The sequence below is a fragment of the Schistocerca americana genome, chromosome 4 (assembly GCF_021461395.2).
Source record: "Schistocerca americana isolate TAMUIC-IGC-003095 chromosome 4, iqSchAmer2.1, whole genome shotgun sequence".
In the NCBI taxonomy this organism is placed as follows: domain Eukaryota; kingdom Metazoa; phylum Arthropoda; class Insecta; order Orthoptera; family Acrididae; genus Schistocerca; species Schistocerca americana.
Window position 1 is genome coordinate 715,887,312 of NC_060122.1, and position 25,127 is coordinate 715,912,438.

The following is a 25,127-nucleotide window of genomic DNA, read 5'->3' on the forward strand; positions in this document are numbered from 1 at the left end:
CCTCTCTACTTCGACCATCATCAGTTATTTTGCTCCCCAAATAGCAATACTCCTTTACTACTTTAAGTGTCTCATTTCCTCATCTAATTCCTGCAGCATCACCCGATTTAATTCGACTACATTCCATTATCCTCGTTTTGCTTTTGTTGATGTTCATCTTATATCCTCCTTTCAAGACCATGTCCATTGGGATCAGCTGCTCTTCCAGGTCCTTTGCTGTCTCCGACAGAATTACAACGTCACTGGTGAACCTCAAAGTTTTTATTTCTTCTCCATGGATTTTAATTCCTACTCCAAATTTTTCTTTTGTTTCCTTTACTGCTTGCTCGATATACAGACTGAATACATCGGGGAGAGGCTACAACCCTGTCTCACTCCCTTCCCAACCACTGCTTCCCTTTCATGACCCTCGACTCTTATAACTGTCATTTGGTTTCTGTACAAATTGTACATAGCCTTTTGCTCCCTGTATTTTATCCCTGCCACCTTCAGAATTTGAAAGAGAGTATTCCAGTCAACATTGTCAAAAGCTTTCTATAAGTCTACAAATGCTAGAAACATAGGTTTGCCTTTCCTTAATCTATTTTCTAAGATAAGTCATAGGGTCAGTATTGCCTCACGTGTTTCAACATTTCTAAGCAATCCAAACTGATCTTCCCCGCGCCCGGCTTCTACCAGTTTTCCCATTCATCTGTAAAGAATTAATGTTAGTATTTTGCGGCAGTGGCTTATTAAACTGATAGTTCGGTAATTTTCACATCTGTCAACACCTGCTTTCTTTGGGATTGGAATCATCATATTCTTCTTGACGTCTGAGGGTATTTCGCCTGTCTCACACATCTTGCTCACCAGATGGTAGAGTTTTGTCAGGACTGGCTCTCCCAAGGCTGTCAGTAGTTCTAATGGAATGTTGTCTACTCCCGGGGCCTTGTTTCGACTCAGGTCTTTCAGGAACTCTTCACGCAGTATCATATCTCCCATTTCATCTTCATCTACATTCTCTTCCATTTCTATAATATTGTCCTTAAGAACATCGCCCTTGTATAGACGCCCTATCTACTCCTTCCACCTTTCTGCTTTTCCTTCTTTGCTTAGAACTGGGTTTCCATCTGAGCTCTTGATATTCATGCAAGTGGTTCTCTTTTCTCCAAAGGTCTCTTTAATTTTCCTGTGGGCAGTATCTATCTTACCCCTAGTGAGATAAGCCTCTACATCCTTACATTTGTTCTCTAGCCATCCCTGCTTAGCCATTTTGTACTTCTTGTCATCTCATTTTTGAGACGTTTGTATTCATTTTTGCCTGCTTCATTTACTGCATTTTTATATTTTCTCCTTTCATCAATTAAATTCAACATCTCTACTGTTACCCAAGGATTTCTATTAGTCCTCATCTTTTTACCTACTTGATCCTCTGCTACCTTCACTATTTCATCTCTCAAAGCTACCCATTCTTCTTCTACTGTATTTCTTTCCCCCATTCTTGTCAATCATTCCCTAATGCTCTCCCTGATGCTCTCTATAACCTCTGGTTCCTTCAGTTTATCCAGGTCCCATCTCCTCAAATTCCTACCTTTTTGCAGTTTCTTCAGTTTTAATCTACAGTTCATAGCCAATAGATTGTGGTCAGAGTCCACATCTGCCCCTGGAAAAGTCTTACAATTTAAAATCTGGCTCCTGAATCTCTGTCTTACCATTATATAATCAATCTGAAACCTGTCAGTATCTCCAGGCTTCTTCCATGTATACAACCTTGTTTCATGATTCTTGAAGCAAGTGTTAGCTATGATTAAGTTATGCTCTGTGCAAAATTCTACCAGGTGGGTTCCTCTTTCATTTTTTCATAATGGTCCAACTTCTGGAGCAATATTTTGTCATCAACACAATCAAATGCCTTAGTTAAATCAAAAAATATGCCAAGTGTTCAAAACATTTTGTTTAACCCATCCAGTGCCTCACAGAGAAAAGAGAATATAGCATTTTCAGTTGTTAAACAACATCTAAAGCCAAACTGTACATTTGATAGCAAATCGTATGATATAAAATGATCAATTATCCTTACATACACAGCCTTTTAAATACCCTTTGCAAACACTGATGGCATAGAAATAGGTCTAAAATTATCTACATTATCCCTTTCTCCCATTTTATAAAGCGGCTTTACTACTGAGTACTTTAGTTGCTCAGGAGACTGACCATTCCTAAAGGAAAAATTAGAAATATGGCTAAACACAGGGCTAACATGTGCAGCACAGTACTTTAATAATCTGCTAGACACTCCATCATAACCATGAGAGTCCTTAGTCTTCAGTGATTTAATTATTGACTCAATCTCCTTCTTGTCTGTATCACGAACGAGTATTTCAGACATCAATCTCGGAAAAGCATTTGCCAAGAAAGTTATATGATTCACTGTAGAAACTAATTTTTTTTTAAATTCACCAACAATGCTCAGAAAATGATTGTTAAATACTGTACATATATCTGATTTATCAGTAACAGAAATATTTTTACTGTGAACTGACTTTATATCGTTGACCGTGTGCTGCTGACCAAACACTTCCTTCATGACTGACATTATGGTTTTAATTTTATCCTGTGAATTAGCTATTCTATTTGCATACCACATACTCTTTGCCTTCCTAATAACATTTTTAAGCACCTTACAATACTGTTTGTAATGGGCTATTGTAGCTTGATTGTGACTACTTCTAACATTTTGATATAATTCCCGCTTTGTTCTACAAGATATCCTTATCCCACTAGTCAGCCACCCAGGCTGCCTATTACTGCTAGTACCCCATTTAGAATGTTCTAATGGAAAGCAACTTTCAAAGAGCAAGAGAAATGTGTTAAGGAAAGCATTGTATTTATCATCTATGTTATCGGCACTATAAACATCCTGCCACTCTTGTTCCTTGAAAAGTTTTAAAAAACTCTCTACTGCTGTTGGGTAACTTTCCCATGTAGAGTGTAATTAAATATGACATTTGTTTGAGTATAAAAGCCTTTTAGTGTTAAAATTTGTGCATCATAGTCTGAAAGGCCATTCACGCTTTTACTAACAGAATGCCCATCTAATAATAAAGAATGAATAAAAATATTGTCTACAGCTGTGCTACTGTTCCCTGCACCCTAGTTGCAAAACACACAGTTTGCATCAGATCATATGAATTTAGGAGATCTACCACCATCCTTTTGCTTGCACTATCATATACAAAATTAATATTGAAGTCACCACAGATAATTAATTTCTGGTACTTCCTACAAAGTGAATCAAGAACCTTCTCTAGTTCACATCATCATACAATTATTCACTTTCTTATATATATGAATCCAATGTGATTCGAGCATTTTAGTACCACTCTTATTTGATATACATTTGTAACATTTGAACTCATAAGGATATTATTCTCACAAGTAAACTAGTAAAGTAATAACACAATCAAAAGCAAAGATAAAAATAAATATTTGTAAGCTAAAACAGATTTGTTTACCTCTGGAGTGAGATAGAAGAGCTCAAAGTAATGTCTTGCATGATCCAATGCTATCTCTCTGGCCATTGTAATGTTGGTGAGAGTCTGTTGCAAAGCAAAAATATTGCGACACATTTTTCGAATTCCGCCTTCGTCAATCTGTCTGATGTACTGTGCAGAGCTGATCAAGATTTTTGCAATCAGGTGTCCCAAACCTTCAAATATATACTGAAAAACATACTCAATTATAAGAAGTGAACTTTCAGCAAAATTCATCAAAACTTAAGAATTAATTTTCACTTATTGCTGGAACATTATACTTTTATTTTCTCAGGTGTTCTATGGTGCCATCAGAGCCCATACTCATCAGTCATTGATAAGTACCCAAATTAACAATTCACAGCGTGCAGACTTAAAAAAGGAATAAGTAATGCAAAACAGTAAAGGATCTGTAGTACTGCAGAAACTCCTTATGGGAGTCAGCCACATGGAAGCCTTTCACTGTAAATGTGAAAAGTCTAGAGTTAACAACTAGTATTTTTCAATTTTTCTGGGAACCTATGGACAATACAGTGGAATAACCATGCACATTTCACTGTACAAATGTTAAGGAAATGCACATCATTTTCTGTCTCATTCAATTTGTGCATGGTGTATTTTCATTTAAATGAGTACATATTATTAACAAATCACACGTACACAGAAGCCACTATTAAAACTACAAGATTTTTTAAGCAAAAGCCTGCATGAAAGAAAGGATAGTAGGATGGAAGATGTGGGTTTAGTGTCCCATCTACACCAAGGACATTAGAGATCAAACACAAGCTGGGATTGGAGGAAGAATTCAGCTGTGTGCTTTTCAAAAGGACAATCCGACCATTTGCTTTTGACAATTTAGGAAAATCACAAACCTAATTTTGAATATCTGGACAAGGACATGCATAGTCATCATCTCGAAGAGAAGCCAAGTGCATTAACTACTCTGTCACTTGCCCAGACAAACTGCATGTCAGTGGTTTCATACACCTATTTTATTGAAAACTTCGGGATGATTTTAAACTTCATACATGATGAATACTCCATACATGTTGTTTACTGTGTGCTCCACAGCTAATACTTTTTTCTTTGTATTCTCTCTACAAATACTTTGACACATTACAGGTTCAGTCACTTACAGGGAGACCTATAGTAAATGTATGGTTTCCAAATAAATATTATTAGGCTGATTTTTTAAAGAGAAGAATAACTTTAATTTATACCAAATTGAAAGTTAATTGCCTTATATACAAACAATAGAAAATCCAGGATGGAATGTAACAATATTATGAAGAGGAAATTTGCTATTCACCATATAGTGGAGTTGCTAAGTTGCAGACAGGCACAACAAAACGGCTCACAATCAAAGTTTTTGGCGATTACGGCCTTTGCCAGCAATAGAGAACACACGCACACGCACACGCACACGCACACGCACACGCACACGCACACGCACACGCACACGCACACACACACGCACACACACACACACACATGCAAACGCAACTCAACACATGACTACTGTCTCAGGCAACTGAAACCACACTGCAAGCAGCAGCACCAGTGCATGATGGGAGTGGTGACTGGGTGGGGGTAAGGAGGGGCTGGTGTGGGGTGGGAAGGGGAAGTGACAGTATGCTGGGGATGGCAGACAGTGAAGTGCTGCAGATTAGATGGAGGGCAGGCAGGAGGGGGGGGGGGGGGGGGGTAGTGGAAAAGGAGAGAAATAGAAAGAGAGGGTGTGATGGTGGAATGATGGCTGCGTAGTGCTGGAATGTGAACAGGAAAGGTGTTGGATGGGTGAGGACAGTGACTAATGAAGGCTGAGGCCAGGAGGGTTATGGGAACGTATGATGTACTGCAGGGAAAGTTCCCACATGTGCAATTCAGATAAACTGGTGTTGGTGGGAAGGATCCATATGGCATAGGCTTTGAAGCAGTCATTGAAATGAAGGATATCATGTTTGGCAGCGTGTTCAGCAACAGGATGGTCCACTTGTTTCTTGGCCACAGTTTTATGGTGGCCGTTCATGTGGATAGTCAGATTGTTGGTTGTCATGCCCACATAGATTGAAGCACAGTGGTTGCTGCTTAGCTTGTAGATCACATGACTGGTTTCACAGGTAGTCCTACCTTTGATGGGATATGTGACGTTAGTGGCCGGACTGGCGTAGTTGGTGGTGGAAGGATGTATGGGACAGGTCTTGCATCTAGGTCATTACAGAGGTATGAGCCATGAGCCATGAGGTAAGAGATTGGGAGCAGGGGTTGTGTAAGGATGGACAAGTATATTGTGTAGGTTCGGTGGACAGTGGAATACCACTGTGGGAGGGATGCAAAGCATAGTGGGCAGAACATCTCTCATTTCAGGGCACGACAAGACGTAATCTAAACCCTGGCGGAGAATGTAATTCAGTTGCTCCAGTCCTGGGTGGTACTAAGTTACAAGGGGAGTGCTCCTCTTTGGGTGGACAGTGGGTCCTTGGGGGGTGATGGGAGACTGGAAAGATAAGGCACGGGAGATTTGTTTTTGTACGAAGTTGCGAGGATAATTATGGTTTGCCAAGGCTTCAGTGAGACCCCTGGTATATTTTGAGAGGGACTGCTCGTCACTACAGATGCGACAACTATGGCAGCTAGGCGAACACAAGGGCCACTTCTTTTCAGGGAATGGGTGGCAGCTGTAGAAGTGGAGGTATTGCTTGTGGTTAGTGTGATGTGGATGGAGGTACTGATGTAGCCATCTTTGGGATGGAAGTCAAACATCCAAGAAGGTGGCTTGTCGAGTTGAGTAGGACCAGGCGAAGCAAATGGAGGAGAAGTTGTTGAGGTTCTGGAGGAATGTGGATAGGGTGTCCTCACCTTCAATCCAGAGAGCAAAGATTTCATCAATGAATCTGAACCAGGTGAGGGGTTTAGGATTCTGGGTTTTTAGGAAGGATTCCTTTAGATGGCCCATGAATAGGCTGGCATAGGATGGTGCCATGCGGGCGCATGGTCTTTGGTAGAGTCTGACTGGTAGGGTTGAACTGAATATTGAACCTTGCCTAACTCAGTTAACTCCACTTCCAACCATGATCCACACACACTGCCCCAAAATTACCCCCTGTTGACTTTCCAGAATTTCTTAACCTTGAACCTTGCCACACGATCATTCCCCAAATCCCTCAACATGCAAACTAACCTTACATTCACAGCAAGAACCGCAGTCCACTATTTAAAAACTGATCCCAAACTTATAATCCTACCTGCGGACAAGCCAGCTGTCAGATACTCCCACCTACAAAACTTGCCACAGCAATCCCATTCCAGAAATCCAGCAGGATCTCCGGTCACTCCTCAAATCCTTAGGACCATCCCAGAACCTCACTCCCTAATCCCTCTCTCTACTCACCCCTATCACTCTCCAAACTACGACATTCTACATGCTTCCTTAAGTCCATAAACCTAACCAACCAGGGCACCCCATTGTCGCCAGTTACTGTGCTGCCACCAACAGAATCTCTGCTCTTGTAGACCAACACCTTCAACCTATTACCCACACCCTACCCTCCTATATAAAACATAACAACCATTTCCTCCACCGCCTCTCCACAGTTCCTGTCCCTTTACCACAAGTCACTATTGATGCCACCAACCTGTACACTAACATTCCTAATGCCCATGACCTTACCGCTATTGAACACTATGCCTGACGGATTCCAAACGAACAACTTCCTTCCTAGTCACCATGACCAACTATATCCTCACCCATAATTACTTCTCCTTTGAAGGCATAATCTACAAACAAATCTGGGGAACTGCTATGGGCACCCACATAGCACCATCTTATGCCATCCCATTCATTTGCCATCTTGAAGAACCCTCCTTGTAAACACAGAATCCTATACCCATCACCAGGTCAGATTCATTGATGACATCTTCATCTTCACTATCTGGATAGGAGGTAAGGACACCCTACCCACAATCCTCCAGAACCTCAACTTCTCCTTCATTTGCTTCATCTGGTCCTACACAACCCAACAAGCCACCTTCCTGGATGCTGACTCCCAACCTCAAAGATAGCTACTTCAGTACCTCCATCCATATCAAACCTGCTAACAACTAGCAATACCTACACTTTGACAGCTGCCACCTGTTCCCTACCAAGAAGTCCCTTCCACACAGCCTAGCCACCCTGGTCGTCGCATCTGCAGTGATGAGTGGTCCCTCTCAAAATATACCAAGGGTCTCGCTGAAGCCTTGACAACCGTAATAATCCTCGCAACCTCGTACAAAAACAAATCTCCCTTGCCTTATCTTTCCAGTCTCCCATAACCTGCCAAACTCCCACTGTCCAGCCACAGAGGAGCATTCCCCTTGTAACTCAGTACCATCCAGGACTAGAGCAGCTGAATTACATTCTCTGTCAGGGTTTCGATTACCTCTTGTCATGCCCCGAAATGAGAAATGTCCTGCCCACTATCCATTCCAACCATCCGACAGTGGCATTCCACTGTCCACTGAACTTACACAATATACTTGTCCATCCTTAAACAACCCCTGCTCCCAATCCCTTACCTCATGGCCCATACCCCCGCAATAGACCTAGATGCAAGACCTGTCCCATACACCCTCCTAACACCACTTACTTCACTCACTAACATCACCTATCCCATCAAAGGCAGGGCAATCTCTGAAACCAGTCATGTGATCTACAAGCTAAGCTGCAACCACTGTGCTGCAGTCTATGTAGGCATGACAGCCAACAAACTGACTGTCCACAAGAATGGCCACTGACAAACTGTAGCCAATAAACAAGTGGACCATCCTGTCGCTGAACATGCAAAACATGATATCCTTCATTTCAGTGACTGCTTCACAGCCTGTGCCATATGGATCCTTCCCACCAACACCAGATTTTCTGAATTCCGCCAGTGGGAACTTTACCTGCAATTCATCCTATGTTCCTGTAACCCTCGTGGTCTCATCCTTCATTAGTCACTGTCCTCACCCATCCAGCCCCTTCCCTGTTCCCATTTCAGCACTACAAAGCCATCATTCCACCATCACATCCAGTCTTTTTATTGCTCTTCTTTTCCGCTACCTTCCTCCCTCCCCACTTCTTACATCTACATCTACATATATACTCCACTAACCATCAAGTGCTGTGTGGCGGACTGCACAATTTGCGCCAAAGTCATATTTACCCCGCTCTGTTCCAATCGTGGATCGCACGAGGGAAAAACGATTGTCTGAAAGCCTCAGTACAAGCTCTAATTTCCCTTATATCTGAGTGGTGATCACTATGCGATTTGAAAGTTGGTGGTAATAATATATGCTCTACATACTCGGTGAAGATCGGATTTCAGAATTCAGTGAGCAGCCCTTTCTGTTTAGTGTGGCGTCTATCTGAAATTGTGTCCCACTTCAAACTTTCTATGAGATTTGAAATGCTCTAGTGATGGCTAAATGTACCAGTCACGAATCTTGCCACTCTTCTTTGTACCTTCTCAATCTCTAAGACTGGATGAACTAACATACTGTAACCTATTTCTGATGTTTAAGGACTGCATCGCTTCGGGATTCTACAAATAAACTGCAATCTAGAGTTCGCCTTACCCGTTACTTGTGTAATCTGATCATTCCATTTGAGATAATTGCGATTAGTCACACCCAGATACTTGACGGATGTTACCGCTTCCAAAGACTGGGCATTTATTTTGTACTCGTACATTAATGGGGATGGTTGGTTGGTTGTTTTCGGGGAAGGAGACCAGACAGCGAGGTCATCGGTCTCATCGGATTAGGGAAGGACGGGGAAGGAAGTCGGCCGTGCCCTTTGAAAGGAACCATCCCGGCATTTGCCTGGAGTGATTTAGGGAAATCACGGAAAACCTAAATCAGGATGGCCAGACGCGGGATTGAACCGTCGTCCTCCCGAATGCGAGTCCAGTGTCTAACCACTGCGCCACCTCGCTCGGTTAATGGGGATGTTTTGCCTTATTATACAGCAGTAGGTTACACCTACTAATATTGAGAGATAACTGCCAGTCATTACACCACATATTTATTTTCTGCAAATCCTCATTGATTTGTTCACAACTTTCGTGTTATACTACTTTCCTGTAGACTACAGCATCATCGGCAAATAGTCTAATGCCGCTGTCAATACCATCAATCAGATTGTTTATGTAAATCGTAAAAAGCAGCGGACCTATTACGCTGCCCTGGGGCACACCTTAAGTTATGCTTGTTTCTGTTGAAGTCATCCCATTCAGGACGATGTACTGCTCCCTGTATGTCAGAAAACTTTCTATCCAACTGCATGTGTCATCAGATAGACAGTAAGCGCGCACTTTTTGGAGCAAGTGACAGTGTGGAACTGAGTCGAAGGCCTTTCAAAAGTCGTGAAATATGGCATCAACCTGGGAGCCGGTATATAGAGCCTGTTGTATATCATGCACAAAGATGGTCAGCTGTGTCTCGCATGACCGCTGTTTCCTAAAACAGTGCTGGTTTCTGCAGATGAGCTTCTCAGAGTCTAGAAAGGTCATTATGTCTGAACACAAAATGTGTTCCATGATTCTACAACAAATCAATGTCAGTGAAATTGGCCGGTAATTATGAGCATCCGATTTTCTACCCTTTTTATAGATTGCTATGACCAGGGCCTTCTTCCAGTCCCGTGGAACTTTCTGCTGTTCCAGTGATCTCTGATAGACGATGGATAAGAATGGTGCTATATTTGTAGCATAGTCAACATATAATCTTACAGGGATACCGTCTGGGCCAGATGCCTTCCTGGCATCTAACAATCTTAACTGTTTTACAATCCCAGATACACTAAACACTAAGTCAGCCATCCTTGCATTTGTTCAATAATTGAAAGGGGGAATGGTGCTGCAGTCCTCTACCATGAACGAGTTCTTGAAAACTAGGTTTAGAATTTTTGCCTTCTGTTTATCATCATCAGTTACGTTACCCATACTGTCAGCAAGAGAAGGTATTGAATTATTTGTATTGTTCATAGATTTTACGTATGACAAAAATTTTTTGGGGTTATTTTTAGAATCTGCATATAAAATATTGCTTTCATATTTGTTAAAAGAATCTCTCATTGTCCTTCTGACAGCTGCTTTCATTTCGCATAATTTCTGTTTGTCAGCGGGGCAGTGCCTACGTTTAAAACGACTGTGCAAAATTCTCTGCTTTCTCAGCAACTTCATAATACAGGGCTATTACGAATGATTGAAACGATTGCATAAATTCACTGTAGCTCCATTCATTGACATATGGTCACGACACACTACAGATACGTAGAAAAACTCATAAAGTTTTGTTCGGCTGAAGCCGCACTTCAGGTTTCTGCTGCCAGAGCACTTGAGAGCGCAGTGAGACAAAATGGCGACTGGAGCCGAGAAAGCGTATGTCGTGTTTGAAATGCACTCACATCAGTCAGTCATAACAGTGCAACGACACTTCAGGACGAAGTTCAACAAAGATCCACCAACTGCTAACTCCATTCGGCGATGGTATGCGCAGTTTAAAGCTTCTGGATGTCTCTGTAAGGGGAAATCAACGGGTCGGCCTGCAGTGAGCGAAGAAACGGTTGAACGCGTGCGGGCAAGTTTCACGCGTAGCCCGCGGAAGTCGACGAATAAAGCAAGCAGGGAGCTAAACGTACCACAGCCGACGGTTTGGAAAATCTTACGGAAAAGGCTAAAGCCGTTTACAATTTCTACAAGCCCTGACACCCGATGACAAAGTCAAACGCTTTGAATTTTCGGCGCGGTTGCAACAGCTCATGGAAGAGGATGCTTTCAGTGCGAAACTTGTTTTCAGTGATGAAGCAACATTTTTTCTTAATGGTGAAGTGAACAGACACAATGTGCGAATCTGGGCGTAGAAAATCCTCACGCATTCGTGCAGCAAATTCGCAATTCACCAAAAGTTAACGTGTTTTGTGCAATCTCACGGTTTAAAGTTTACGGCCCCTTTTTCTTCTGCGAAAAAAAACGTTACAGGACACGTGTATCTGGACATGCTGGAAAATTGGCTCACGCCACAACTGGAGACCGACAGCGCCGACTTCATCTTTCAACAGGATGGTGCTCCACCGCACTTCCATCATGATGTTCGGCATTTCTTAAACAGGAGATTGGAAAACCGATGGATCGGTCGTGATGGAGATCATGATCAGCAATTCATGTCATGGCCTCCATGCTCTCCCGACTTAACCCCATGCGATTTCTTTCTGTGGGGTTATGTGAAAGATTCAGTGTTTAGACCTCCTATACCAAGAAGCGTGCCAGAACTGGGAGCTCGCATTAACGATGCTTTCGAACTCATTGATGGGGACATGCTGCGCCGAGTGTGGGAGGAACTTGATTATCGGCTTGATGTCTGCCGAATCACTAAAGGGGCGCATATCGAACATTTGTGAATGCCTAAAAAAACTTTTTCAGTTTTTGTATGTGTGTGCAAAGCATTGTGAAAATATCTCAAATAATAAAGTTATTGTAGAGCTGTGAAATCGCTTCAATCATTTGTAATAACCCTGTATGTTTGTTGTAGCAAGGTGGATCCTGTCCCTCCCCTATATTTTTGCTAGGCACATACTTCTCTAGTACATGGTGGACAATACCTTTAAATTCTGACCAAAGATGCTCAATATCTTTGTGTCCCATGATGAATTCTTGGAGCTGACTATGAAGATATTCATTAATGACACTTTTATTTGCTTTCCCAAACGTAAAACTCTACACTGTTTCTTTGGTTTTTTTGCAACTTCCACTGACATTGAAGACACAACGACCTTATGGTTGCTAATACCTTCATCTAGATTAACTAACCTCAAAAAGAACAGGTCTGTTTGTCGCCAAGATATCTAATATGTTCCCATCTTGAGTTGGTTTTCTAACCAATTGCTCAAGGTTGTATGTTGAGAGCGATTGTAGAATAACTTCACACGAATCTTTGCTTCTGCCCCCTGTGATAAACGTGTAATTTTCCCAGTCAATGGATGCCAGATTAAAGTCGCTACCTATAACTAATGAATGATTTGGATATTTACTTCCTATGTACTCAAGACCTTTCCTGAAATGTTCTGCGACGTTTGTTGCCGATGCTGGTGATCTATAAAAACATCCTAATACTATGGTCAATCCTCGTCTGATTGACAGCTTTATCCAGACTATTTCACGTCCGACCCAATATCGATCTCAAATGTGTTTAAACAGCATCTATCCTGCAACACTTCACTGTTTGCCACCCCCACCATAGTATCCCTTCCCCTCCCCGCCCCTCCTTACCCCCACAAAGTCACCACTCCCCATCATGAACAGGTACTGCTGCTTTCAGCGTGATTTCAGTTGCCTGAGACTGCAGTTGTGTGTGAGAGTAGCGTTTGAGTTTGAGTGTGTGTGTGTGTGTGTGTGTGTGTGTGTGTGTGTGTGTGTGTGTGTGTGTCCATTGTTGACGAAGGCTTTAATGTCCAAAAGCTTTAATCGTGTTTGTTGTGCCTATCTGTGACTCAGCATATTGTGAGTTGCAACTTTCATTTTCATAATATTTATACCTTATATTCGGTTTACACGCCACTTACAAAAAAACATGTCATCCAAATGGCAGCCATTCCCATTAACACAACCTGAAACTCTCTGCCAGATGTTTCTCTTAACTCGGTCAAACAGGTATTTGTCAACCAAACCAACCTCCTCCGCAGTGGAAGCTTTCAACTCCATTACAGCTTGAGGTTTGTTAACAATGAGTCGTCTTCAAAAATCACTTGCATTTACACAGTGAATTCTTCTCATTATTGTAAGTTCTCATCTTTGATCTGCTCAACCACCAGAATTTTACATGGATGGAATTTTAAATATGAACATAACGTTTTTCTCTCACAATGATGGGCCATCTGCAGACACCGTGCTTTCTGATGTGCGGATCATCTCAGACTCCTGATGTCTGCATCTCTTACAACTACCATTTTTTCAGCTGTCCTCATTTCTTTTCACAAACCGACAGCTTCATCTTAAGGATATGTTCCATAGTTCAGAGACTTGTAACCTATCGTATTGCAACTTGAAGGTAATTAAAATGACACTGAAAGGTCTACTGTGTTGGGCAAAGGTACTATACACAAGCATGCAACGCCACATCATTCATTGTTCTCCTGCTACCAAATTAGTGGATGTCTTGGAAGTGAATGATGCACCATCACCCTTCCACCACTGACAGTGGTGTACAGTCAACCTAAAAACATCCATTTTCCCCGGGTCACCCATCATTTGGCATCCATGATAAGACAAGATTTTTTACAGTAAAACTATTTTCAGCTACAGTACAGAATATGTACAAAGTAGCTCATAAAAACTGGCTATTTTGAAGAAAAATCGGATAGGATCACATGTAGATACAAAATCAAGTGCTTGAGAGACAGGCTGGACAGTGAAGGGGGAGGTGTGTTTATAGTGATAAAAAGTGCAATAGTATCAAAGGAAATTGACGGAGATCCGAAATGTGAAATAATTTGAGTGAAGGTCACGGTTAAAGCAGGCTCAAACATGGTAATTGGATGTCTCTATAGGCACCCTGGCTCAGCAGCTGTTGTGGCAGAACGCCTGAAGGAAAATTTGGAAAATATTTCGAGTAGATTTCCCGACCATGTTATAGTTTTGGGTGGAGATTTTAATTTACCAGATATAGACTGGGAGACAGGTGGCAGGGACAAAGAATCCAGTGAAATTTTTTTAAGTATATTATCTGAAAACTACCTTGAGCAGTTAAACAGAGAACCGACTCGTCATGGTAACATATTAGACCTTCTGGTGACAAACAGACCCAAACTATTTGAAACAGTTAACGCAGAACAGGGAATCAGTGATCATAAAGCTGTTACAGCATCAGTGATTAAATAGCCGTAAAATATTGAAAAAGGTAGGAAGATTTTTCTGTTAAGCAAAAGTGACAAAAAGCAGATTTCAAAGTACTTGACAGCTCAACACAAAAGTTTTATCTCAAGTACAGATAGTGCTGAGGATCAGTGGACAAAGTTCAAAACTATCGCACAATATGCATTAGATGAGTATGTGCCAAGCAAGATTGTAAGAGATGGAAAAGAGCCACTGTGGTACAACAACAGAGTTAGAAAACTGCTACGGAAGCAAAGCGAACTTCACAGCAAACATAAACATAGCCAAAGCCTTGCAGACAAACAAAAGGTACAAGAAGCGAAATGTTGTGTGAGGAGAGCTATGCGAGAGGCGTTCAACGAATTCAAAAGTAGAGTTCTATGTACTGACTTGGCAGAAAATCCTAAGAAATTTTGGTCTTATGTCAAAGTGGTAGGTGGATCAAAACAAAATGTCCAGACACTCCGTGACGAAAATGGTACTGAAACAGAGGATGACAGACTAAAGGCCAAAATACTAAATGTTTTTTCCCAAAGCTGTTTCACAGAGAAAGACTGCACTGTAGTTCCTTCTCTAGACTGTCGCACAGATGACAAAATGGTAGATATCGAAATAGATGATAGAGGGATGGAAAAACAATTAAAATCACTCAAAAGAGGAAAGGCCGCTGGACCTGATGGGATACCAGCTCGATTTTACATAGAATACGCTAAGGAACTTGGTCCTCTTCTTGCAGTGGTGTACTGTAGGTCTCTAGAAGAGTATAGCATTCCAAAAGATTGGAAAAGGGCACAGGTCATCCACGTTTTCAAGAAGGGATGTCGAACAGATGTGCAGAACTATAGACCTATATCTTTAACGTCGATCAGTTGTAGAATCTTGGAACACGTATTATGTTCGAATATAATGACTTTTCTGGAGACTAGAAATCTACTCTGTAGGAATCAGCACGGGTTTCGAAAAAGACGGTCGTGTGAAACCCAGCTCGCGCTATTCGCCCACGAGACTCAGAGGGCCATAGACACGGGTTCCCAGGTAGATGCCATGTTTCTTGACTTCCACAAGGCATTTGATACAGTTCCCCATAGTCGTTTAATGAACAAAGTAAGAGCATATGGACTATCAGACAAATTGTGAGATTGGATTGAAGAGTTCCTAGATAACAGAACGTAGCATGTCATTCTCAATGGAGAGAAGTATTCCGAAGTAAGAGTGGTTTCAGGTGTGCCGAAGGGGAGTGTCGTAGGACCGTTGCTATTCACAATATATATAAATGACCTTGTGGATAACATCTGAAGTTCACTGAGGCTTTTTGTGGATGATGCTGTAGTATATCGAGAGGTTGCAACAATGGAAAATTGTACTGAAATGCAGGAGGATCTGCGATGAATTGACGTGTTGTGCAGGGAATGGCAATTGGATCTCAATGTAGACAAGTGTAATGTTCTGCGAATACATAGAAAGTAAGATCTTTTATTATTTAGCTACAATATAGCAGGTCAGCAACTGGAAGCAGTTAATTCCATAAATTATCTGGGAGTAGGCATTAGGAGTGATTTAAAATGGAATGACCATATAAAATTAATCGTTGGTATAGCAGATGCCAGACAGAGATTCCTTAGGAAGAATCCTAAGGAAATGCAGTCCAAAAACAAAGGAAGTAGGTTACAGTACACTTGTTCGCTCACTGCTTGACTACTGCTCACCGGTGTGGGATCTGTACCAGTTAGGGTTGATAGAAGAGAGAGAGAAGACCCAATGGAGAGCAGCGCGCTTCATTACAGGATCATTTAGTAATCGTAAAAGCATTAGCGAGATGATGGATAAACACCAGTGGAAGACTCTGCAAGAGAGACTCTCAGTAGCTCGGTAAGGTCTTTTGTAGTAGTTTCGAGAACATAACTTCACCGAGGAGTCAAGCAGTATATTGCTCCCTCTTACATATATCTCGCGAAGAGACCACGAGGATAAAATCAGAGAGACTAGAGCGCACATAGAGGCATACCGACAATCTTTCTTGCCATGAACAATATGAGATTGGAATAGAAGGGAGAACCGATGGAGGTACTCAAGGTAACCCCCGCTACACACCGTCAGGTGGCTTGTGGAGTATGGATGTGGATGTAGATGTACAGCAATTTCAGGAGCTTTAATGACTTGGAAGGTTATTGTATTTGGTGAGTAGTTACTTATTTACTTGCCTGTCCTATGGATCATCACTGCCACCTTTTGTTGTGGTGTGGAATAAATAAGATTTACAATTATTCTTATCAGCAGAAAAAATGACAACAATGCTGACCATTTACATAAACGATCTCACAAGGATAAAGTGATTTACACTTAACTATGTTCAAAGAATCTCTCTCTCTCTCTCTCTCTCTCTCTCTCTCTCTCTCTCTCTCTCTCTCTCACACACACACACACACACACACACACACACACACACACACATACACACAAAATACTGCTACATATTTCTTCTATGGAATAGGAAGAGTTGTCAAGCAAGTGATTTCAGTTTGCATTTGAAGTTACTGTTGTTATTCATTAAATTCTTCGTATCACTGCGTAGATGGGCGAAGATTTTGATGCCTAAATACCTCTGTTATGGCACAGAGTAGGAAAGGGGTAGAAATCAGAAAATTTTTATTAAAACTCTCACACACTGCCACAGGCGAATTCAAATCACGCCAGAGACAGAGGCAGAAGCATGAAGTGAGCCAATATGTCACAAGTGGATCAGGTCGACAACACATTACGACACTGTCTGCTGAATAAGGATACACATTCATCTGAAAGCAGAGTGCGGCAAAAAACCAAAGTGAGACAAACATATTGATTAGCTCATGAGACATGTTGCAAGAGACTGTCTTTTCGTAAGAGTACATAGCGAGGGACCGACACAGCAGTTAACAGCCTGTTAAATGAAAATAGCAGAATAAGGAGAACGCATTCTGTCATTACGAACTGAGCCTTCCATCGCAGCCTCAGGCAAGCTCCCTTTAAATACTCCAGCTCTCCAGTAATAGCACTTGTTTACATGATTACGATACTGCAGTAACTCTATGTCCTAAATGTTCAAGCACAGTCTATGAACTGGCTGAAGATGTATTCAAGGTGGTGCTTTCACCTGATGAACTTCATGCTGCTTGCCGCCTACCATTTGCTGATGGAGAAACTGATTGTCTTCTGACTATACCACATCACAGAGTGCTCCCAGCACAATACTTCAACATGGAAGCCAGCAACAGGGCCTATTGGGTTCAACGTTCCTGTTCAACGCAGGCACCTCCAGGTGGTGACACTTGCCAGACGACTACTGACACCAGGTACATCATAAAGGGTCACCGTAGAACTCAGAATGGGGGCGAGTAGACTCCAGCAGTAGACTCAAGCTGTCAGAATAAGAACCACTTTGGGTTGGGCAATGGCCGCCTCGCTGGCCAGCAGTCTGCTGCCATGTCAAGGTTGCTAACATCTCTTCCTGGGCATGCAATCAATGAGCTGACTCGATGGATGTCAGCTGGAATCTGACATGCAGCCGAATGAACAACAGTCGAGGCTGCTGTGAAAGAATGATAACTTGTAAAGACTGTGAATAAAAGATTGAACTCTAATAACGTTTTACTAGTGTGTTGAAACTTAATATGTTCCTAACAACTATCCTGACTTCAAGCACAGGTGTCTCCACTTGGCCCTCTGTACCTCACTCTTTTCTGTATCACACTAAGTCTGAACGATGGGTAGTATAAATCATTTATTCTTCTACTATTGTATTTATGAATGTTACTGTTGTTTTCAAACTTTGTAAGGCAGAAAAAGTACTGTGAAGCTGTTGTCAGTATGCCCAACTGTTTAAAGAGCTGTCTACAAGAGGTTCTGGAGTGAATAACATACATCATCAGTATTATACACTTCTGTGCCACATACACTTTTTCCCTCAGTGTCAAGTTATCCCAGAATACGATGCCCTAAGACATCATGTTGTTGTTGTGTCTTTGCTCAAACACTGGTTTGATGCAGTTCTCTGTCTGTCTATCATGTACAAGCCACTTCATCTCTGCGTAACTAATGTAACATACATCCATTTGAATCTGCTTACTGTATTCATGCCTTGGTCTCCCTCTACAAATTTTATCCTCACACTTCCTTTCATTACCAAACTGCTGATGCCTTCACGCCCCGCAACATGCTCTATCAACTGATTCCTTCTTCTACTCAAGTTGTGCCATATATGTCTTTTTCCCCCAGTTCAACTCTGTACTTCCTCATTTGTTATTTGATCTTCTTATCTGATCTTCAGCATTCTTTACAGCACCACCTTTCGAAAGTTTCTATTGCCTTGTAATTGCTTAGGCTTTATTCTCTTCTTGTCTGAAGTGCTTATTGCCCACATTTTATTTCTGTACAGGGCTACAATCCAGAAAAATATCTTCAGAAAAGACTTCCTAACATACAAATTGATAATGAATATTAAGAAATTCCTCTTTTTTAAGAAATGTTTTTTTTTGTGTTTTATATCCTCTTTACTTCAGCCACCATCAGTTACTTTATTGCCCAAATAGCAAAACATATATATTACCTTTAGAGTTTCATTTCAAATCTAATTCACTGGGCATACCCTAATTTAATTCGAATGCATTCCATTAACCTTGTTTTACCTTTGTTGATGTACATCTTATAACCTCTTTCAAAAACACTATCCATTCCATTTAAGTGTTCCTCCGAGTCCCTGGCCGTTTCTGAGAGCATTACAACATTACAATGTTACTGGTAAACTTCCATCCCCCCCCCCCCCCCCCCCAACTTTCCCTTCCAAGCTTCTCCTTGACTTCCATGATAGGTTGTTCAGTGTACAGATTGAACAACATTTGGCATAAGGTACAATCCTATCTCACTTTCTTCTCAGCTTCAGCTTCCTTTTCATGTCCTCTAACTTCTATAAATGTAGCTTGGTTTCTGTAAGTAGCGTTTCCCTTTCTGCTACCTTCAAAATTTTAGTGTGACATCCAGTCAACACTCAAAAGTTTTCTCTAAATCCACAAATCCTATAAACATAGATTTGCCTTTGATCAAACCCTTTTTATGGTAAGTTATAGGATGAGTACTGCTTCCTACATTTCTCTGGAACACAACCTGATCTCCCCTTGAGGTCAGCTTCTAGCAGATTTTTCATTATTCTGCAAATAATTTGTGGCAATATTCTGCAACCATGAGTTATTAAACTGATGATTCAGTAGCATTCACACCTGTCAACGTCTTCCCATTGAGGAATTGGAATTATTACATTCTACCTTAAATATTATGCTATTTTGTCTGTTTCATATAACTCGTACACAAGGCATAACATTTCTGTCAAGGATGGCTCTCCCGAGAATATCAATAATTCCGAGGGAGTTTAGTCTACTCCACAAGCCTTGTTTCCACTTAGTTGTTATAGCGATTTGTCAAATTCTTCTCACAATATATTTCCTGTCACGCTGTCATCTACTTGCACTTATCTAATATTGTCTTCAAGTTTGTTTCTCTTGATTTTCTATATATTTGTTCCACCTTTCAACTTTGACTTCTTTGCTTAGTATCAGCCTGCCCTCTGAGCTCCTGGTATTCAAGCAGCTGGTTCTCTTGTCTTCAAAGGTATCTATAATTTTCCTATAGGCAGCATCTATCTTACCCACAGTTGTGGATGCTTTTACAGCTTTACATTTCTTCTCTAACCATTCCTCTTTAGCCATTTTGCACTTTGTCAGTCTCATTCTTTAGACACCTGTGATCCTCCTCATCTGTGTTATTTTTATACTTTTTCCTTTTGTCAATTAAATTCAGTATCTCCTTTGTTGCCATCACTATTTAATCTCTTAAAGCTAATGCTCTCTCTGACACTCTCAACAACCTCCGGTTCCTTCATTTTATCCACATCTCAGTTTCTTAATTTCTACCTTTTTAAAGTTTCTTCAGTTTTAGTCTGCAGTTCATAAGCAAAAAATTACGGTTAGAGTCCACATTCACTCCTGGAAAGTCTTATAGTTTAAAATCTGGTTTCAGATGCACTGTCTTACCAGTATACAATCAATCTGAAATCTGAAAACTTCCCCAGTGTCCCAGATTTCTTCCACATACATAGCTTCCTTTCATGATTTTCAAACCAAGTGTTAACATTGATTAAATTATTGTCTGTGTAAAATTGTATCAGGCAGCTTCCTCTTTCATTCCTTTCCCCAATCTCCACATTCTTCTATCATTTTTCTTTGTCTACTTTTCCTACTGTCTAATTCCTGAGACCCAACACTATTAAATTTTCATCTCCATTAACTATCTGGGTAGTTCCTTTGTTTCATCATACATTAATTCAATCTCTTCATCATCTGCAGAACTAGTTGGCCTAAATATTTGTTTGTTTTTTCCAAATATATTGTGATTTTCAAGGTGGTGATTAGGGAGGGACCTAATGCCACTACTTAAATTGCTGTTAGTGAAGCAACAGAAATGAATTTTACAACATTGGTTGTCATAAATAATTGGATGTTCCCCCCTCACCCCCCTTTTCCCAAAGAACATCACGCTTTCCAAGGTGTTGGTTAGGGTGGGGCCTCATAGCCACATTTCAATTGCTGCGAATGAAACAAAGTAGCTACTAACTTAACTTGCGAAGCGTAGGAAATTATAAATGCACAATGTCATTGGCTTCCCACATCCAACTGATGATTTGTCATGTTCATTCCCCATGTGAACCATTACCAACAGCAGGATACAATGGAAAGGCTGCAGGCACTGTAAGTGCATTTGTACTGATCATTCTTTTACATTAACTCAGAAACTACATCCAACGTGTTTTCTTGTAAGTTAAGTGAGAACAGTTGGAGGTAAGCCACAATCTGATATTACCCACCACCTGATTTGCCACGCCATTTGCCTTTTTACCTCAGCAGAATCCGTTAAAAGCTTTTTTCTGAACAAGAGTGCACATTACTAAGAAAGAAAGAGAGAGAGAAGATTAAAATACTAAATAGATGAGCCAGCCATTCTATAACATTCTAAGACTACCAACCTAAGAATTTATGCTAGAGTTGGACCAATTCATAAAATTTTAAAATACATACCATACCACACTTGTCTTGTTGTAAGTTAAAATGGTGTGCAGGTCTCCACCTAAATTTATCACTGCACTCTCACTGGATTATAAAACACACTGATTTAAAATGTGGTGAATTGAAATTTATGCAATGAAAACCGGCAAGATGTGTCAAGAAAGCTGTTAAGTCAGAGAAAAATGACCGATATAGAGATGGAAAAATGTCTTTTATTTGCATCATTTTCCTATGACTATAAGAATGAGCACAATAACTGCTATGTATTTTCTGCCACTTCCAGCCATTTTTCCTACTGACATCTTACAACTTTCTGGCATAATTGCCACGAAACTGATCAGAGGGTTTAGCATCTCCCCCCTCCTCTGTCATCTCTCTGGATTGTAACTTGCCATAGTACTGTAGTGAATTAGTCTGTGAGAGGGGGATGCCAACAGAAATTACCTAGCAATTTAATGCCAATGTGTCGATTCTACTCAGTTCAACTTAGAACAGTTTTTGCCTGCCTGTGTGTGTGTGTGTGTGTGTGTGTGTGTGTGTGTGTGTGTGTGTGTGTGTGTTCATTACACAAAGAGACTCTGTGATGATGTTACAAACTTTCTGGGATGATGGAAAAGTATAAAGTATCAATTTGAGGTAAGGGAGCCTGGTGCGGAAACCACTGAGTTTAAAGTTACCTCTGACGTGAGGATACATATACTGGTACTGTTGTTGCTAAGATTGATTGGCAGGCAACTTTTAGAGATGGTTCTATGGGCCAAACAAGGGAAAAAAATCTAGCATACATGGGCCCTAAAATGTGTACCTTAAGAGCTATTAGTATATGTTCATCTTCAATACTCTGAAATACATCTCTTCCATTGTAAGATCTTTGGCTTCTATGTCTTGGGAGGAGGCAGTATGGACCAAAACAAGAAAAAACATCCAGTGGATATGGGCTCTATGGACATGGCTTCTAAAGTGCATACCTCAAGAGCCATGGTAGCTTGTTCAGTAGGAGAGATGTGTGTCACAGCTGCACAGATGAACAACTGTGATACTTCGTAAGGTATGCATTTTAGAGCTCATGTTTACCAGACACTTTTTGCTTATTTTTATTCACACTACCACTTCTGACAGCTGCCTAGCCAACAATCCTAGCAACAGTAGTACCAGTACATGTATTCCACTGTCAGCGGTTATCAGAATAATTTTGTTTATAGCTTTCGACTCACTCGTTTCCGGATCGGGGTCCCTTACCTCAAAGTGATACATTTACTCTTCCCCATTATACCTTGTAACACCATCACAAAATCACCCTGTATTAGTACATCCTCTTTTGTTTTGTATGTTGATGAAAACTTCTGGAAGAAAACACAAAATCATTATTACATTCATCAGTAATTTTACTACAAATTTATGGTATATTTAAAATATTCAGTCATTACTAATGCATTTTTCTTTCTTTTTTTCAATACTGCTTATTGCAGAAGATGTGCTGCCCTGAGTGACACCCGACAACGAAAAACATGAACTACAAGGTGATTACAATTAAAGTTCTAGTTCCAAAATTGCTGTAAGAAAGAAACACTGCTCAGAATGATAAATTTGAACAGAATACTATCACAGAAGGGGGAAACAGTAAATATATATGGAAAATTGAGGAGGGAATGTAATAATATTATGAAAAGAGTAGCTGCTACTCAAAGACAGGCAAAACAAAGAGACTGCTAAAAAGTGTGCTTTCAGCTAACAAATCCTTCATTGGAAGTACACACACACACACACACACACACACACACACACACACACAGTGTGTGTGAGTTCCATTTGTGCCCACACACGTGTTGTCTATTTCCAACGAAGGCCTTGTTGCCTGAAAGCTCACTTTCTGACAGTCTATTTGTTGTGCCTACCTGCGACTAAGCAGCTCTGCTAAATGGTGAGTAGCAACTATTCTTTTCATAAAATATATACACATGAAAATATTCCCCTAGATGGCACTATAAGTGTCACAAAGTACACGTGTTCAGCTACAAATGACAGATGAATCGCAATATGATGGCTACTGTACAAAAGCCCATCCACCACATCAACATTGTACTGCACTTGATGGGAAAAACCAGTTTTTAACTGTCCTGAGACCAAAAACCATATGTATCACTTTTTAATAGTTACGTGAGTGGCACACTGTTTTCTACCTCAATCTGAAATTGAGAAACAGCATGTTTTACACAGATCAGAGTGCCTCAGGGGTCACATTCAAAATGAGTTGTGCAAAACATGCCTTCAATTCTGCTATGTTTGTAATCAGAAAACTGAACATCGGATTTTTCGGATATAACCCGCACCACCCCCCTTCCCGCCCCCACTCCCTCAGGCCACATGTCACATATATTAAGACCATGTGATCTGGACAACTAGGCTGTAGGGAAGTGATGGCTGATAATTACAGCATTTCCAAAATGCTTCTGCAGCAGTTGCTTTATTGGCTGTATAATAGACACAGTAGTGCCATCTTACATAAAAATGATCCCATCCAAATATGCTGTTGAAGGATTGGAACAGCATTGATGTGCAAAAGACTCTCAAAGCATTTACTAGTGATGATACAGGTAACAGGCCTCACAAGAAGCATCTCCTCAAAAAAATATGGCCCTATGATAAATGATGCTCTCAATCTGCAACACACAATACCTTTGCAGACTGAGATAGTAGTACCAGTTGATATGCAAGTAAATTTTCCATTGCCCACATTCTGCCATTCTGTGTATTTACATATCTTTGGAGATGGAAATGCAATCTGTCAATCCTCACAATGTTCCATGGCCATTCACTGCCCACTTCTTTGCAAGCAAGAAATTGTCATACTGGCAGGTCAGCACCAAGCAATTCCTCAAGATGAGTAATTTTATCAACACAGAAGTAGTACAAAGATGGTTCGGAAGGTGAAATGGGAATCATGGAGGGAATGCAATGTCCTTTTCGAGGAATGCTATTGAGAAAATTTAAAAAACTGGCATTTGAAACTGACAGTAGAATGATCCTACTGGTGTGAACATACATTTTGCATAAGGACCACGAACATCATACTCATTCGGAGGCATATAGACGGTCATTTTTCCCTCACTCTATTTGCAGGTGGAGCAGGAAGGAAAATGACTTGTAGTGGTACAGTGTACCATCCCCGCCATGCACCGTATGGTGGTTTGCAGACTGTGTATGTGTGTGTAGATGTGGATGTAGATGTACACTGCATGTTTGCACACCACCGCTTGATCCCTCCTGAAATGCTGTTGTCACATCATCTACTGACAATGTATCGATTGTTTCCCTCCCTCTACCACATTGTGCTTCAAAACAACCTGTCTCTTTGAATTTCACTGTCATTTTCTCCAGACCCTTGTCAGGCATCAGACCAACACCTTTTTACATTCACTCAGTGTCCGGAACTTCTGCAGAGCCACTGGCACAGTCACTGCTCTTGTAAAAGAGTTTTACCAGCAGCATGTGATCCTGCATTGAGACAATCAAGCCAAGCACCTCAGATGAAAACTGGGGAACAGCCGTGAACCCCGCATTTTTTATTTTGCACATTCTGCTGATTGCAGCAGCTTTCAGTGGTAGAATTTTCTTTAATTTATTTTTCTTTTTTT

General features: G+C 40.9%; 1 protein-coding gene across 2 annotated transcripts in view; it reads right to left on the reverse strand.

Moving 5' to 3' along the window:
• The window catches only part of LOC124612780 (exocyst complex component 4), a 242,963-nt gene that overhangs the window by 25,496 nt on the left and 192,340 nt on the right, over positions 1 to 25,127 (reverse strand). For both annotated transcript variants that reach the window (XM_047141177.1, XM_047141175.1), the window contains exon 14: positions 3,495 to 3,701. In XM_047141177.1, coding sequence (XP_046997133.1) covers positions 3,495 to 3,701 — 207 coding nt within the window. The remainder of the gene's footprint in view (positions 1 to 3,494; positions 3,702 to 25,127) is intronic.